Source organism: Amblyomma maculatum, chromosome 1, assembly GCF_055883805.1.
Source record: "Amblyomma maculatum isolate TAMU_Amacu chromosome 1, ASM5588380v1, whole genome shotgun sequence".
In the NCBI taxonomy this organism is placed as follows: Eukaryota; Metazoa; Arthropoda; class Arachnida; order Ixodida; family Ixodidae; genus Amblyomma; species Amblyomma maculatum.
Window position 1 is genome coordinate 375,796,009 of NC_139344.1, and position 16,188 is coordinate 375,812,196.

Genomic DNA, 16,188 nt, shown 5'->3' on the forward strand with positions numbered 1-16,188 from the left:
TTGGGACGTTAAACCTTACAAACCAACCATAATTTCCTTCTGTTTCTCTTGAACAGTTTTTTGTTGTTGTTGTTGTTGTTGTTGTTGTTTTTGTTTTTGTTTTTGTTTTTGTTGTTGTTTTTGTTGTTGTTGTTGTTGTTGTTGTTGTTGTTGTTGTTGTTGTTGTTGTTGTTGTTGTTGTTGTTGTTGTTGTTGTTGTTGTTGTTGTTGTTGTTGTTGTTGTTGTTGTTGTTGTTGTTGTTGTTGTTGTTACGATCAACATCATCGTAATCATCATCCGGCTTAAGCGTACTGTCAAACAAATGCCTCTCCAGCCAGAAATGGCCGCTCACACAAGCCTCTCCTTTAACCTCCACGAGCAGTAGCTGGGTCTTTTGGAGTCGCACCTAGTGACAGATCGCATCCTCATCACCGCCTTGCACAACATCTCCTTTTGTTTCCAGCCACTGCGACAAAAAAGAGCACTATAAGAAACAAAAGGGCGCACTTGTAATTGGGAGGATGAAGCAGCGGGCAGATCGAGAGGGGACGCACACACGATCACAGCGCTGGACGCGGAAAGCAAAGGCTCAGTTGTTGCAAGGCGGGTTTCGCCTTTCCCGCGCTCATGTCCCTCCGACCTCCGCTCCTTACTTGCGTCGCCTAATTGCGCGCGAAGAAAGGAAGGATATCCTCCGTCCGGTGCTGGGTGTCCCGCTTCGTCCGTCCTCCAGTGTCTCGCAATTAAGGGATAGACGAGTGACCCTAATTGCGCCCTGCAGTTGACAGCGCCGCCACTCCTCCGAGGCATTCGGGGGCGGTCGGTGCCCCGTTCCGTTTCCGCTCGCCTGAGCACTGAGACGACGACGACCACGTCGGAGGTGGCGCGGTGGTGGCCGAAGATAGGGAAGAAGAGAAAACGGTACAAAATCGAAGAATCACGATGCCGGACGAGTCAGTTTTTATCGCTCCTTTGTCCTCTTTTCTTTCATTTCGCTTAAGCTCGCTCGGTTTGGTGTGGGACGACATGACGGTGTTTCCTCTCTCCATCTGTTATTCCTTCTCATCGTCTTCTGCTACTATTCTTCGTTCGTTCCCACTTTCGGCGAGTCAGTTGTTTACGTTATTTTACAGCTTCCTTGCTTACAACTATGGACGTGGTTCTTGAGGAGCGGGTTGGACACCGTGTCGCCCACTCATTGGCCGAGCGCTAATGGCAGCCAGAAACCGGCTGTGTCGTTAACTCGAGGTGGCGCTTTCCACATCAACGCCTTTCGGCGCCAGGAGTGCCAGAGGCGTGCATCGGCCTCACAAGAACCCTACATTGGCGCCTAACGAGAATAAGCAAAGAAGAAGTATGAACTGCTTACATTTTGTATGCGTTTACGTTGTTTGGGAAGCTTTCGCGTAGCATCTCCGTTTCGGGCTGCAGTTGAAGTAGCTGTATGCGCTCTTCCTTTGTGCTCGTTTACATGTTTTTTTACTCTCCTTTTTCTGCATTTCTTTTTTTTTAATATGCTTTTTGTTGTCTTTCGGGAAGCCGGGGTTCTCCTTTTCTTTTTTTAGGGAAAAACTTGGACTGTCACATTGCTCAGCATGGGTTTAGCTCAACACCTTCCATACTTAGCGTTCTTAAAGGCGTCAAGTCCTGAAAGTTTGGCTGTGAGAGGAAAAATTACAAAACAAAAAACGGAGGAGCACATAAGTAACTTTTTTGTTGGTGTTAGCCGATCATTTATCGCTCATTCATGATCTCGTTTTTCTTGTATGATTTGGCCCGTTCCTTACAGTAGTCTTTTTCTGCACTGGTTCCGACACTAGGCGTATGCGCATTTCGCTTTCTATTGAGTCATCACGACTTGCCCTCTACTGTCACAAAACGTTTCCCTTGGCTTTTGTGCGCTATATGGTTTATAGGTTTTAAAGTCTCAAAGCGACTCAGGCGATGAGATACGCATTAGGGGAGGCCTCCAGAAATGTCTTCCAACTGTGGTTCTTTAGCCTGCACTGACATGTGACATGTGACGATTTCGCCTTCATTGAAAAGCAGCAGCCGCGGCAGGGGTTTGATTCCGCGTCCTTGGAATCGGCAGTGCCGTTTCCTGGTCTCCACGGCGGAATACTAGAAGTTTTCAGTAGTCCTAGTTCCCTAGACCATGGTTCTTCCAGCCCCAAAGTGTCTGTATTTGTAGCTTCTCAGCCAGATCACGTTTCATATTAGAGTTTGGAAATACTCCGATGTCATTTCACGCCCCTGAATGGACATTTCCTTTCAATCCTACATTTTCTGTGTGACGCATCCTGATATTCCTTGTTTGTTTTTTGTTTGTTTGTTTCCGGTTTCGAAGGCTACGTACTCTCCTAAATCCTATTCCCAGTATTTGCGCCGAAGTTCAACGGATCCAAATTTAATGTTACACCCTCGGCACGAAGGACTGCTGAATTCTAAATAATTCGTTTCCGTGGCGTATTTTCAAAGAGTAGGATTTCAGAAAGTTTTCATCCTTTAAGTACACTCTTTCATGCCGACGCAGATAGGACGCTAAGCATTGCGAGTTACAATCTATGACAACGCGCGGCTCTGACCCCTCGCCATACACGAGGAGTGCAGTCTCGGCAGATAACGGAACAAAACTTTGCCTCGAACAGGAAACGTGCGCTGTTAAAATGATAATAATAAACTTTTAAGACCGCATTGGATTCAATTTTGAATGCGAACAACTTTCGGCAACACGGCTTGACCTCCGAGTTTTTGGAGCTGCGGCGCCCATCGTCTCTAAACAAAGTGAAGACGGGAAGCTTTCGTGTTCGAGGAATCGGTGACGAAGATTGATCGTGCCGCTTGGTGGTTCGACTTAGCAAGCCCGCTCTTGGGTCGAAACTTGTGGGACGCTTTTCCTTCCTTTATTTTATTCATTCGCGAGAACTAGCCTGAACCAGAAAGCTTAATTTCACTTTTGATTTTTTTTTTTTTTTTTTCACCGCGGAAAAGGCTCCGAACAAGCGCGTACCACTCGACTCTGATGACAGGGCTCGATGGAACAGCCGCGTCTGTGACAGGTTTGGGGGATGGACACTGCTAGCGCTTTACGCGAACTTCAAGAGCACGTTAGTTTGAACTTTCAAAATATTCTTCAAAAGCTCTAAATCCTCCGGTATTTCCCAAATTTGGTCCAAAGCAAGAGAGCGAAGCATCACGTCGGCCATGCTTCCGGAAGTTGAAATGTCACAGATGTGAAGCAGATGCCGCCCTCTTCTCACAAAATGGCGCCCGTAGAGGAGTGGCGAAGGTTATAAGAAAGAACATTCCTGCGGCTTCGCTCGCGTAAAGCCACAATGACTGAAGACGATATTGTACTAAGCAAACTACAGAGAAAGCTACTGAAGCCTTGAAGAGCTCGCCGCCTTTCGGAAGCACATTCGAGCATGTACAGACTGATGGATGGATGGTTAGACCGTTCCCTTTTGAAACAGGATGGTGGCGGGTGACTGTCGTTCTTGCAGCCTCTTTTAACATTGTTTTAGCTTTACCATGTGTCATCACTGAAATACGATTTCTACAAATGTATTTCACTGACCTCTGCTGCCCACAAAATCACTAATGATACGTTTTTTCTTAATTCAAAGGCACTTTAAGGTTGCTGTTCATGTGGTGTCTGGAGGGATGACCGAAACTTCAACAAATTATGCTTCTTCAATGTTACCGCACATTCTAAATTATTCGTCACCGCTTGCATGTTTCCTTTAACGTCCATGCCTTGTAATACAGACCTAGTGTTGACATTTTCTAAGAGCGCCACTACACGTCGGCACAATTCTTGCTAGTTTGCGCACACCTGTTAAGAGCACAGAGCAACTGGTACCGTACCTGTTGTGCCGTTATTTGCAACGAATACAAAAAAAAATGCGTGTTCTGACCCTCTTCTAGAATACCAGCGTTTGCACGCTGCATCAATACAATTAGCCTCTAGTCGTTTTGTGTGTCTCCGGGCTCCAATTCTAGCGCGTTGTCATCACTGGGGCTCTCAGTCCTACGGTAAGACGCGTTGTCGGTGCACTTGTCTTAAGTCACATAGACCCGATGAAATAAATAAAATAAACAAGACCAAACTGCACCCCGCCTGGCTTAACCACAAGATTGTTCTCCCTACCCTTCCATGTGCATCGCCTGTTCTGTAGAGTGGTTTGTCTTCACTGTTCACTGCACGAGAGCGCTATGTCATCGCCGCAACTGATCAGCCAATGCGGTCAACTGACATTTCCTTGCACTGTATGTTGCGTGTTGTCGCATTCATCAACTTCCATCCGGTCCCATTGAATCCAGACTACACCTCTGTCCCACTGACCTCTTAAAAAAGTGTTAAGCAGTCCCACAATTTTCTCCTGTACTAACAATAACGTCTACCATTACTAATTTGTCGATCTTTTCCGATCTTCGCCTGCATCCTTAACCTGAAACCCTAACCTCGAGCCAAAAGCGAAATGAAAAGCCATGTGGTGGCGCAGATACTTAGCATGTGACCAAGTTAGCTACATCGGCTACATGGCTGCAATATGTTTTCACTGGCTGCTGAGGAATGAGTGAAACATTCGATGAAATATACCAAGAAGTAATTTAGCTGGCCTACGTTATTTCATTTTCTAGCCACACAGCGTTTTTCTTTTCTTTTCATTTCTTCCCTCAAGATATATTATGGAAATTAGAGAAAAATAAATAACACCCTTAAGAGAGTGCCTAAAAATTGGTGAGAAATATTTAGAGATTTGCTTCGTGTAGATTTCGTTGTAAAGAGATTTCAAAAAGCTGATTTCCTGCAACTTTTGGAGCGTATTCCTGACAACCCGAGTTCCCTCTGGATGGCACACTCGCTCTGAAATGCAGCAAGCATGCCCCTCATAGTGGCGATGGCGTTTTTTATATTAGTATGTATTTAAATTTTCAGACTTTCTGTCGTTGTACCCGCCGTATTAGGATTTGATTAGGGGAAATCAACAATAGCGTGAAATTGCTACGACTAGAAGAATGCGAAGCCAAATAACTATGAGTGCTATAATGTCCTTTCTGGCGCTTAGTTATGCTCGAAGCGACAAAAACACGAGCAAAAAAAAAAAAAAGCTGTGCTAAAACAGTAAGCAGCAAGAAATAACAAAAGCGGCCTCGTTGGCTTCTCTCCCAGTAATGATGCGAACGCGGCTTATTTTGCCAAAAGATTTCGATGACCGCAGGCCAGCTCCCGATGCGTACGGAGTTATTAGCTAGAGGGCCTTAATTAAGCCTACGATCGCCAGTGCCTGCGTCAGCTGCCGCGGTCACCGGTACTTCGTAAACACGCGGGCAAAGCACACAAGCCCGTCCGGGCGTATTGACAACACGCTACGCACAGGTGCAACTATTTCGCCAATTCGTGCGGGGGGGCTGCATCGGCTGACGAGGAATTCTATCCGCATTCCTCGACTGATGGTCATGGGATGCTCTAAATACTCAAGCTGGCGGCAGTCTAGCGACCTAGAACGAAGTATTAAACCGCTACATCGTGCTCCGCGAAGGCCTCTTTCGTCGGTGTGATTCCATCCTCTTAGCGGCTTTTGTAACCTGTCTCCAAATACATTGTTGCTAATTTTTGTTCAGTTCGTTTACAATATCAAAAACACCATTTTCTCTGCGGGCATCATGAGTGCTGAAAATAACAAAGATCAAGTACGAGATGCTTGAATAGCGCAGCCTTGCATAGATCCCGTGTTGTTTCTCTCAAGAGCCTCCTGTCACAGATTATCGCATAATAAATGAAATGCTGATGCAATTCACTGTACACAATTTTGTTAAGCCATGAACCCAGCTTTAGATCTTTCAATTTCAATCATATCAGCCCTCAAGACAGAGTACAGACTAAAGGTAGCACACGCTGCTTAACAATAATAGAACAATGCGAGTTTAATGAAAGAATTGCAGTAACTAGAACAATGTTGAGGAAGACAATCGCTGCCTCTGTTCACTAGAAGCCCCATTAAGCCCAAACTGCATCTAGCCAATTAGTACACTCAGCTTCTAGCTATGGGGTGGCTCTTCTGTTTTTAAGCGACAGACTGTGTTGTCTAAGGGGGGGGGGGGGGGGGGGGGAATAAAGCTCTGTTGTCCTCTCATGCACACGACGCAACAGGGACGCTGCACGTTCTAATGGATATAGTAATGTAGTCTTTTTACTGAAAGGAGACACTGATATATAATTGTCATCGTGCAGAGTTGTAGCAGACAATGCGAATACGGACTATGTGCAAAAAAATTACGAGGCTATTTTGCAGGCATAAGCGAAGAGGTATGGCCGGACGGAAAAAGCCCATATCTGCCATCACCTACATTATCTTCCATCTCTTGCACTCAACGCTGAGATGTCGACTGTGTCAAGCGCGACGTGTTTGTGGCGCGGAGTTTCCTCGGATGAACGTCTTTGCTTTGCGAGAAAATATTGAAGAAAAATCCCCAGCCTGCTTTCTCCCTGTCCCACAAAATTGTCGCCAAAAATAGCAGCTCGGAGAGCTGGAAGATTTTGACCCGTCGCCATTTCAAGCTGTCTTCTCCACCACAATCTTGCGCGGAAAGTAGCTTTGGTGGCCTCATCTCAGCGTACTGCTCATTCCTAAAACCTTTATTTCTATGTTTGTCTTCTAATCGTACTTCGTTCCGTTGGGTTATTTATTTTTCTATGCATGCTCACATTCAACGCGAAACTGACTACGCGCACGCGTTATATTTTGTCTTGTTTTGCATAATATTTTTGGCGGGAAGAAAGCAAAGGATACTTCAGAAACCAACTCCGAGATGTCGCTAAAAAGGGCAAATATCGAAGGTCGTATAAAAGCTAAGCGAACACAATCATATTCACCCGCCGCGGTGCCTCAGTGGTTAGTGGGCTTCACTTCTGAGCCCAAGACTGCGCGGGTCTAATCAGTGCCTCGGCGGCCGCTTTTTGATGGAGCGAAAAGCAAAGCGCTCGTGTGCTATGCGACGTCAGCGCACGTTGATGAACACAAGTTGGTAGAAATTTGCGGAGCCCTCCATTACGGCTTCTCTCATAGCCTGAGTCGCTTTGGGACGCTATCCCCTATATACCAAACATAACCAAACCACAACCATCTTGTAGTTTCGCGCTATCATCATGGCTGTCGGCATCCTCGGTGCAATTGCCGCATTTGACTGGGTGGTACGATTGAAAAGAATTCTTCCTCTACTCTTTTAGGGGAGAGAATGCAGAAAAATATCAAGCAGGGAAGAAGGGTTGGAGGTAACGGATGGCCTAGTGACTTGGCGGGTTTTGTTGAGAGCGCATAAAGGCACAACCGGGAGGAGAGCAACCCACGCACGTCGTGGAAGGCGGGGACCACCGCTTGCCTGATTTTGAGAAAAAAAGACATTTCCGTTAAAAATAAAATCACATGTCATTGCAGCAAAAATAAATTTTCTAACTACCTGCTTCCCACAATCCCGCAGCGAAATCTGTCAGAACAACCCGAAAAGCAGTTGGGCAAATGAAGTGACGAAGCTGACACGGAATAGAGCGAAGCGATGGCTTTTGATACGAACGCGAGAGTAATCAACTCAGAAGGCATATATATGTGTTTTGATTTTGGTTTTTTGCGAGACTGACGACTCCAACCAGTTAAGCGGCCAATGCCCTCGTTGGGTGACGTTTATTTGTTTGTTTGTTTGTTTGTTTGTTTGTTTGTTTGTTTGTTTGTTTGTTTGTTTGTTTGTTTGTTTGTTTGTTTGTTTGTTTGTTTGTTTGTTTGTTTGTTTGTTTGTTTGTTTGTTTGTTTGTTTGCTTTTGAACAAAGAAGGCGTAACGTTCTGTATCAAAGGGCAGGAAATCGATATATCGAATTCGGAGTTCGCCTTCCACCTGTCAAGAACACTTTGTTATAACTGCTTCCTTCACCTTCCGCGACAACTGCGTATATATCGATGTCGGCGTCGTTGAAGGACGCCGCCATACGCCGCTGGCCTGGCTGGAGATGTCTCTAAGAAAGAATGTAGCGAACTGTTCCTCCCTTCAACTGAGACTTGTTGACGTTGGTTGGGGAGAGGTCGAGGGAAACGGACGACGAAAAGTGTCCGACAGTCATGTCAGGGAGCCGTGGTTCCAGCCGAAGAAATACAGGAAACAAGTTGGAGAGAATACTTAGATATACAAGAAAGGGTATAAAGTTATCATCGAAAATAAAAGAGCGGCCCTGAAAAACGTCCGTCAACGAAAGTGCAATCGACGTTCGAGAAACTAGGTCTGACGGCCGGAAAAATAGAAAGCCGACCGTTCCGATGGAATGAGGGGCAATTCAGAAACAAATGAAGCAGTTGGTTTGGTACGTTTAAGAAAGACGACCGGTGTTCCTGGAAAGGGAAGAAGAAACCAAGCGATTTCGGGAGGAAAACTTAGAAAGGAGGCGATGACAATGAACGTTGTGTAGAACAACGAGATAGGAAGTAAAAACTTTAAAACAAGAGAGCGCGACCAGTCGCTCTCGCCGCGTTGTTTTTAGTTCCTGGGTGAAAGCAAAAGGTTTCTTTCTTATATGGAATCAGTGCAGAGGGGCACCCCCGTCAAGTGCGAAATCGGACAGTGTGAAGCACCATCCTTGTTGACGCTGTTCTTCCTTGTAATATATCTTCACTTCAATGGCTTCCTTTGTCAATGTTGTTTGAGTTTGCGCGTATGTTTGTTCCCGTCTAGCGAGCTTTGACTCATGACTCTTCTTCTTGAAGTTGACCAGTTAGTGTGGCCTCCTTTTACTCTGAAAGACCTTAACAATTTTGCAGGGTGCTTTTTTTTTTTTTTACTTTTTATATAGTGCCATATTGTGTGTCCCTTTCATACCTTTAACGTGGTCCGATTCGTCGGCTAAACAGATAATTCTGATCAAAACATCCCATTTTCTAGAAGAGCAGCACGTCAGGAGAACATCTCACACCTTTCCGCGTTTTACTTCTATCCAAATTTTTTTTTTTGCTCTTTTTCTCGTTTTCTTTCTATCTGCCGATGTGTGAAACGAGCCCGAGATTAATAGCAGACATCACTACTATACTCGCTACTAGTTCCTTATTTAGTGCATCTATTACCTCGCACATACTTATTCGCATGCAGTTGTAACCTGCCACATTATGTGAAGGACCATCTGAGATAGATATAAAGCCTCCCTTTAACTAAGGTCGAAAGAACATGTCCGCGTGACCTATGAGTAGTGCATCTAAGTCAGGATCCGGGTTCTCCAAGGGTTTCGTTCCAACTCAGCCTCCCATATGAAAGGGGTGCCTGCGTTGGTAACTCCTGCTACTCGGCCATGTCCATGTAGTCTTGTGACGTCACACAACCCGACGACCAATCAGCGGACGGCCATATCATCTACGAACTACCACTAGCAAGAGGCATGCCTATGATTATTCGCTCCCAATGCTGACACTGACAACAACGATACCGGATTGTCTGGAGAACGGGGCCTTTACCGCTAGGGCATTAAAACCGTCTCATGCAGCACACTCAATTAACCCAATATTTGCGATGTGTTTGATAATGCCCTACCCAACATAAGACCGCTGTATGTCCAGCATACTACCAATATTGGGCCGATGCTTGTGTTATATGGTGTCAGGCGTGTGTTTATACGATGACAAACTCAATGTTATCAGGTTTAAGCCAAAAACGTCACTGTGCGGTAAAATACCGAGTATAGCAGGTAAATGTCAATTATTCACCGAGTCTTAGTTCCGTATGCACTTGGCTTGTTATGAAGAGGGGTTGTATAATAATCGGTAATATTACATTTCCTGCTCACACCCTCCTCGGTTGTCATCGCCATCAATATCATCCATGTCACATCCATGTCACATTCATGTCACATTCACAGCAGAACAAAGTGCTTCTAGTTAATTTCCAATAAGCCATAAAATTAACAGACACTGCATTAATTAGTGTATTGTTATGCTATGTTCAGTTTAGGAACAATGTTCAATAAGGGACACCTACTTTGCGTGGTTACTGCAGCAGCTAAGGCGGCTCCTGATTAACGAGCTAAAGCTACCCTTACGCTGTGTTACCTTGGCGTTAGACGCTTTGTATAAACTTCTTGCAAAGACAGTGACAATTACCTTAACTTGTTTGCTTCGTCAACAACCAATAATAGCTGCGTTAAAGCGAACTCAGGATAGCTTAAGTACAATGGGGATCATGCGGGTCGCAAACTAGTCGCAGGTGCCTGCATATGGCGTTAAAGTAGTCTGTAAGCATACGACGGTAATCTTGAATCCTCAGGTCTGACAAAAAATACTATGTTCTGATGCTGCGTGCTTTTAAAAAACTGCATCCTAGTGAATTCTCATATCAGTCATTGTAGTATAGGCAAACTTATCTCCTGATGCTCATTACACATGCACACGTGGAACAATCTACTGGAAACCAACAGAGCCTGCGCACGCAGAAAGGGTTTCTAACCTTTATTCAGGTGGCAATGCTTCGAGCTCATGTTCTATCGTCACATAACACAGCTTGGAATGCTTGAAAGCGTGATACCGATATCCTCTAGCGCACGACTGGAACATTCGCAATACATCGATCTGGTTACTATGTTCTTTCTTACTTCCGTTAGGGATACCTTTGTACTGAGAACACGTTTGCTATAAGGAAGCGCGAGCTCTCTTTTCTGCCAATGGCACGACGTGCAGATTTGAAATATGTACTCACCGCCAGTCTTCCAAGCTTATAGCAAAGGTCGGCACTGGCTTTTGCCCACGTATGATTGTATAGATGGCCTTATTCGTTTCAAGTGACTTCACGAGCATTCCGCTGAATATCCAATTTACTAAGTGCTTCGCGGTAGACGGAATGAATCCACGAGTGCATTTTATTGAGCTTCATTTTAAACATGCATTCGCCTCTTTTGAATATTCCAACTGCCAATATTCTTTCCGTGCACTACGACAGATGTGCACACTCATGCATTTCTTATTAAAGAAAATGTACTCGAAGCAATCTACTATCTCCGCCTACGTTAAAACAGCCTTAACTTGTACACTAGCGTTCAGATTGAAGGGATAAGGTTTCACAACCGAACAGATAGCTACAAACAATAGGCCTACGGAGGCACGTTGATTATGCAGCAGGGCGGCGCAAAACACACTTCGTCGCCTCTTGCGCAACAATTACCCCCGAACGGCCTCTTCCCTGAAGCACTTATTCCGTGCTCGGGCAGCGAATCCCTGGAAAAGTGTTCGGCTGCTCCTCCATAATTTTGTCCCTCTGTGTTAGTTCGGGCCCTTCTCTCGTAACTGTGCGCTGGCGAACGGACGCTGTCTTGAATACATCGACCGCATCTGGTTCGCCGACTGTCCCTACGGGATGCATATGTTGGCCGTACGTCCACATCACCTTTTCACCGGCTGACGGAGAATCCCACAGAGGGAAGGCCAAGACCGCGTTGCACGCTAACGCCGCCACCTGGCAGACGGTCTATTCGTTGTTAATCATATTCATGCGCTGCTATTCGTTTCAGTTCCACGGCGTCTGTCCTTTTACCTTCATCGGGAGGAACCGTGACGCGAAATGAGGCCTCTCTTCCCTCTGGCATCGGCCTATGCCCGGCGGGCTTCTGAAGCCATCGGGGGCGATTGCTACACACGCGCTCGCGCGAAGCGTGCCGTAGAGACATTATTTATCGCGTCTCGATGCGCCCCTCGTCACGGCTCATCGTAGGCGTCTCGCACGCCAGCAGAGAGCACAGCCGTCATTGTCCGCAATGTCATCACTCTTTCAGGAGCGCCGCGTCGGCGCCGTTTTGCGCTGTTCGCGAGGGAGCCCGACAATCGCTCGCGTGATAAATTAATTGGGTGCCAGAACTTTTCGTAGCAGTCGCCGTTGTCGATGAGCACGGTCGGCTACAATCGCCAGCAGCTGGGAGAAATTAGTCAGTCTTGCTACCCATAAGACTGCACGCATATCTGAGCAGTCTGAAGAGTGAGTGAGTGAGTGAGTGAGTGAGTGAGTGAGTGAGTGAGTGAGTGAGTGAGTGAGTGAGTGAGTGAGTGAGTGAGTGAGTGAGTGAGTGAGTGAGTGAGTGAGTGAGTGAGTGAGTGAGTGAGTGAGTGAGTGAGTGAGTGAGTGAGTGAGTGAGTGAGTGAGTGAGTGAGTGAGTGAGTGAGTGAGTGAGTGAGTGAGTGAGTGAGTGAGTGAGTGAGTGAGTGAGTGAGTGAGTGAGTGAGTGAGTGAGTGAGTGAGTGAGTGAGTGAGTGAGTGAGTGAGTGAGTGAGTGAGTGAGTGAGCGAGCAAGGGAGGAAGGGTGGGTATTTTTTTATGTGGGGGAATAGTTGCAAGCAGCCATGTACGTATCTCTGAAAGCCACAAAAGAAGTAGTTTCAGAAGACTACATAAAATTTGCGTCTTATTACATCCTCAGTGTATTCATCATTATGCAAGTATTCACATCAAGTAAGTACGAATCTGGGGCACTCGCATACTATCGACCTCCATTTCCATCCCACAAGACACTCTTAGATTTGTTGCAAGTTGTGAAGAAGTATAAATGCTTAATCAAAAGCTATTGCCTTTTTCCAATGATACCACGTTGGTTTATTGAAAAACTGCAAGCAAACAGTTAGGCTCGACATCTGAGGAACAGATAAAAGGGGTCGAACTTCTTTTTCTACCCCTGCCTAAGAGGGCAGCTATGTAAAGCACGTTTCCAAATTCAATTCAGCTTCCAGCCGCCCTTGAGATCAGCGTTAAAATTCCTGAGTCAGACATGGTGTACTAAACCAGACTGCTCCAGCAAACCGCGCCAAGACAACAGCTTTGCGGCAGAGCTCTGTAGTGCTCCTCGTTTGTGTTCGCCCGAGGTTAGCGCCCCCGACCATGGCGGCCGATGCGACTGGGTAAACGTTTGTTCAAGTCCTGAGCCTGGCGTTCACCGTTTGCTTTGTCCGACGCGCCCTGCTTCGAGAGCGCCTCGAGACGGCGTGCCTCTTGGATAATACCGGCTGAGCATCGGCCAGTGACGCCGCTTCCATCGCCGTGGGGAATGCTGGTCGACTAGACGACTCTGAGCGCAGGGTCGGGAGTAGTTCCTTTCCGAGAAGTAGCTGCATCTCCACACAGTGGTAGCAGCGATACATTTGCGACTAGAAAGCTCGGCTCTGTCTGCTCTGTAGAGGAGGCCTCAAAATGCCATTAAGCTCAAAAATAAGAACAAAAAGAAGAACGAATTTATCAGAAACCAAAAGACACGACAGTCAGCTCGCACTGAGCTGAACTGTACCGTCGGGATGCAAGATATAAGAAATGAAGCGTAGTAACTGAATAAGCTCGACGTCTTCTGCCAAGCGGCAGAACGTGTAGACTTTCGTATCATGATATGCACAGAGTCTTCCTTTTAGGGAGCATGCGGCGGTGCATGACACGTCTGGAACTCATTTCTCAATAACCTATTCTCGTGCAGTACGCCAAAACTGCTTTACTTTACAAACTGATCCTAACGGCTGTGTTGCCGGAATTCCTGTTAAAGAATTCGTGCGCAACACTGCTGCTAATCTTCACGAGGCAAGAATTAAGCACATTTAAATGTGAAAACGACCTCCTGGCTGCTGTCGTGACTGTCGGTGTAAGCAAGCAGATGTTCTCGCGCGAATTTCATATGTACCATTTTGTTTTGTTTATGGTTCTGGAGTCTCGCTGGTGAATTTTCTTTACTGCTATAGGGTTATCGCAGATGATGTAACTCGACGAAAAGGCAGCGACGCCTCTTCTCTTCTAGTGGTGCCACGCGTGGCTGCAGACATTTTGTTTTCTTTTTTTTTTTGTTTTTTTTTTTTTTTTGTCATGCAGATCAGTGACTGTCAAGCTTCTGTTCACGGATCTCCTTCGCTTATCAGGCAGCTGCGTTAGCACAAGCCGCCTATTTCTTTCTGCGCTGCCACCAAAATGTGGAACATGTTTGCTCGGCTCAGAAGCGGTTGTAGAACGTAGACGTCGACACTCGCGCTCTGATTGCCTCTGGCGTAGACGGATGGATCTAGCACTTAGATCCGACAGCGCCAGTCAAGACTTCCTTTGAAAGCTGATGCGACGCGCTAGAGTTTCCCATTCGCTGATAAGAATCGGCGGACGTCGAACAAACACCGCAGGATTTTCCTGCGTTGTTTTCCTCCTTGACGCGAAAGAGGCCTACGTATATTTGTTCTCAACGCTAGCCACTATACGATGACGCGCCTACTGTGACGTGTGCTGATTCTGTCACTGGTTACAGAGCTATGCATATAGGAGATGACGATAGTACATACCGTAAGTAGACGATTTAGACTTAACAAAGAACCGCAACAAGGGACAAGGGAAGGGAAAAACAAAATAATTCAAATCAAATATTAACTCCAATAAAACTATGTTAACAAAACACCTTTAAGTCACGTAATTAAATTAACGAACTCAATATATAAGTAAGCACAGAAAAACGGTAATTATAATAACGCCAAACTCAGTGAATAATCAAAACCATGTATGCACAATTGTTGGCAAAAGAGTGGCAATCGTGAGTCGTAAAAATTAGCGTGCGCATAATTTGTCTCCAAAAGTTTCTAAAATGCTCAGCTTGCAATAGAGATCGAACTTCACGATAATGAGATGCAATTTCTCTGCCACTGGCCTGCTTGAACTGTACACGCGTTATACAGAGAATGAAACAATGCCCGCTGTCGCCTACTGGGAGCTAGGAACGGTAAACAACGACCTTTCAAAAACATCTGTGCTTAAATTATTCGTATGTTGATCTATCACCGAGTGTTTTCAAGAGAACTGCGCGTTTAACCTTTTTATCTTGTCTCCTTTTTTTTCCTTCCCCAAAATCTTTGCTCGCAGGCAACGGCAGCTGTGACCAGGTGATCATGAGCAACAGCTCCAAGAACGGCACCATCACAAGCCCCAACTACCCCAACCCGTACCCAGCCAACACGCGCTGTAACTACCACTTCCAGGGGGAGGGCAAAGAGCGCGTCCAGATCAAGTTCACCGACTTCGACCTCTACATGCCACACGAGGGCATCAAAGAGTGAGTCTCCCGCCACCATTGGTTTCTGCTCGATCAGCTCTTATGTGTGGCATCGCATATGCAGCTGTTTCGGCATTTCTACTTTTCACAGCGATTTGAGTGGCGTAACTTTATCCAGAACCCTCCAAAGAGTTCATTTCTGGCTCTCGTAGCGCTGAAGTCATGTAGAATCCAGGATAAGACGAAGAGCTAGCCAATCTGCTTTAAAAATATGTGCTTCACGACAGCCCGGAAAGGGCGCTGCAGTTCTTTTTCAGAATGAAAGCAAAATGCTGACCGATTGCAAACTAGAGCAATTACGTGATAAATGTGCGGTATAGACATTTTTTTACCTGGAGCTTATGTGCAACCAATGAAGCCAAAGCGGAAACAACACTGAGTGTAGGTGGGTGCAACACCATACAAGACAGCGTAACTCTACGTTTCACTTCAGCCTCTGAAGCATTATGGACAGGAGCGGGGAACAATATATAAGGGCATCAGCAATAAACAGTGGGATTACAAATAGGTGTTACCGGTTATAATCGGAGTTCTTGCAGGCAGGCAAGCGAATTCAGTCGTTTCTTGCTCCAGATGTTAAACATCCAAAATGTAGGCTGGTGTAGCTGTTACGTAGTACGAATTCGTGAAGCAAGTAACTTCGAGTATATGTGTATTATCGTGTCAGAGGAAGAGAGTTATCAGAAGGGACTATTAAACGGTATATTCCGGAAAGAGGCAGAGATGAAATTTTTTTACGGTGAGGTGAGAGATGAAGCAAGGCGAAATATGAGATTATGTGGGGGCACTTACGACTCAGCTGTATTTTGACAAAATAAAGCCCACAGAACAGTTCTGAACGGCCTTAATGATATCGCTAAGAGACTTATTCTGTGAATCCTGCATCGGTATTGCTACTCAAGCACTGAGCGCACTAACGGTTTAAAGAGTAAACGCTTTTGTTTTTCATGAAAGCAAGTGAAATACTACTCTTTAAATAAAATAATTTGTAGATTTCAATTCTTATTTAGCAGCTTACGTGGGTTTGTGGAGAAAGGTTATGATTTATACTTACACCGACATATATGATTAACCTGCGATAGAAAGGCAAGAAAGCTTAAGCACGAAATTTCGAAAATAAATACTTCCTTCTAT

At 45.7% G+C, this 16,188-nt stretch overlaps 1 protein-coding gene across 1 annotated transcript in view; it reads left to right on the forward strand.

Annotated features, from left to right (window-relative positions):
• The window catches only part of LOC146208285 (suppressor of lurcher protein 1-like), a 165,855-nt gene that overhangs the window by 74,783 nt on the left and 74,884 nt on the right, over positions 1-16,188 (forward strand). The window contains exon 2 of the mRNA XM_084592496.1: positions 14,865-15,054. Coding sequence (XP_084448622.1) covers positions 14,865-15,054 — 190 coding nt within the window. The remainder of the gene's footprint in view (positions 1-14,864; positions 15,055-16,188) is intronic.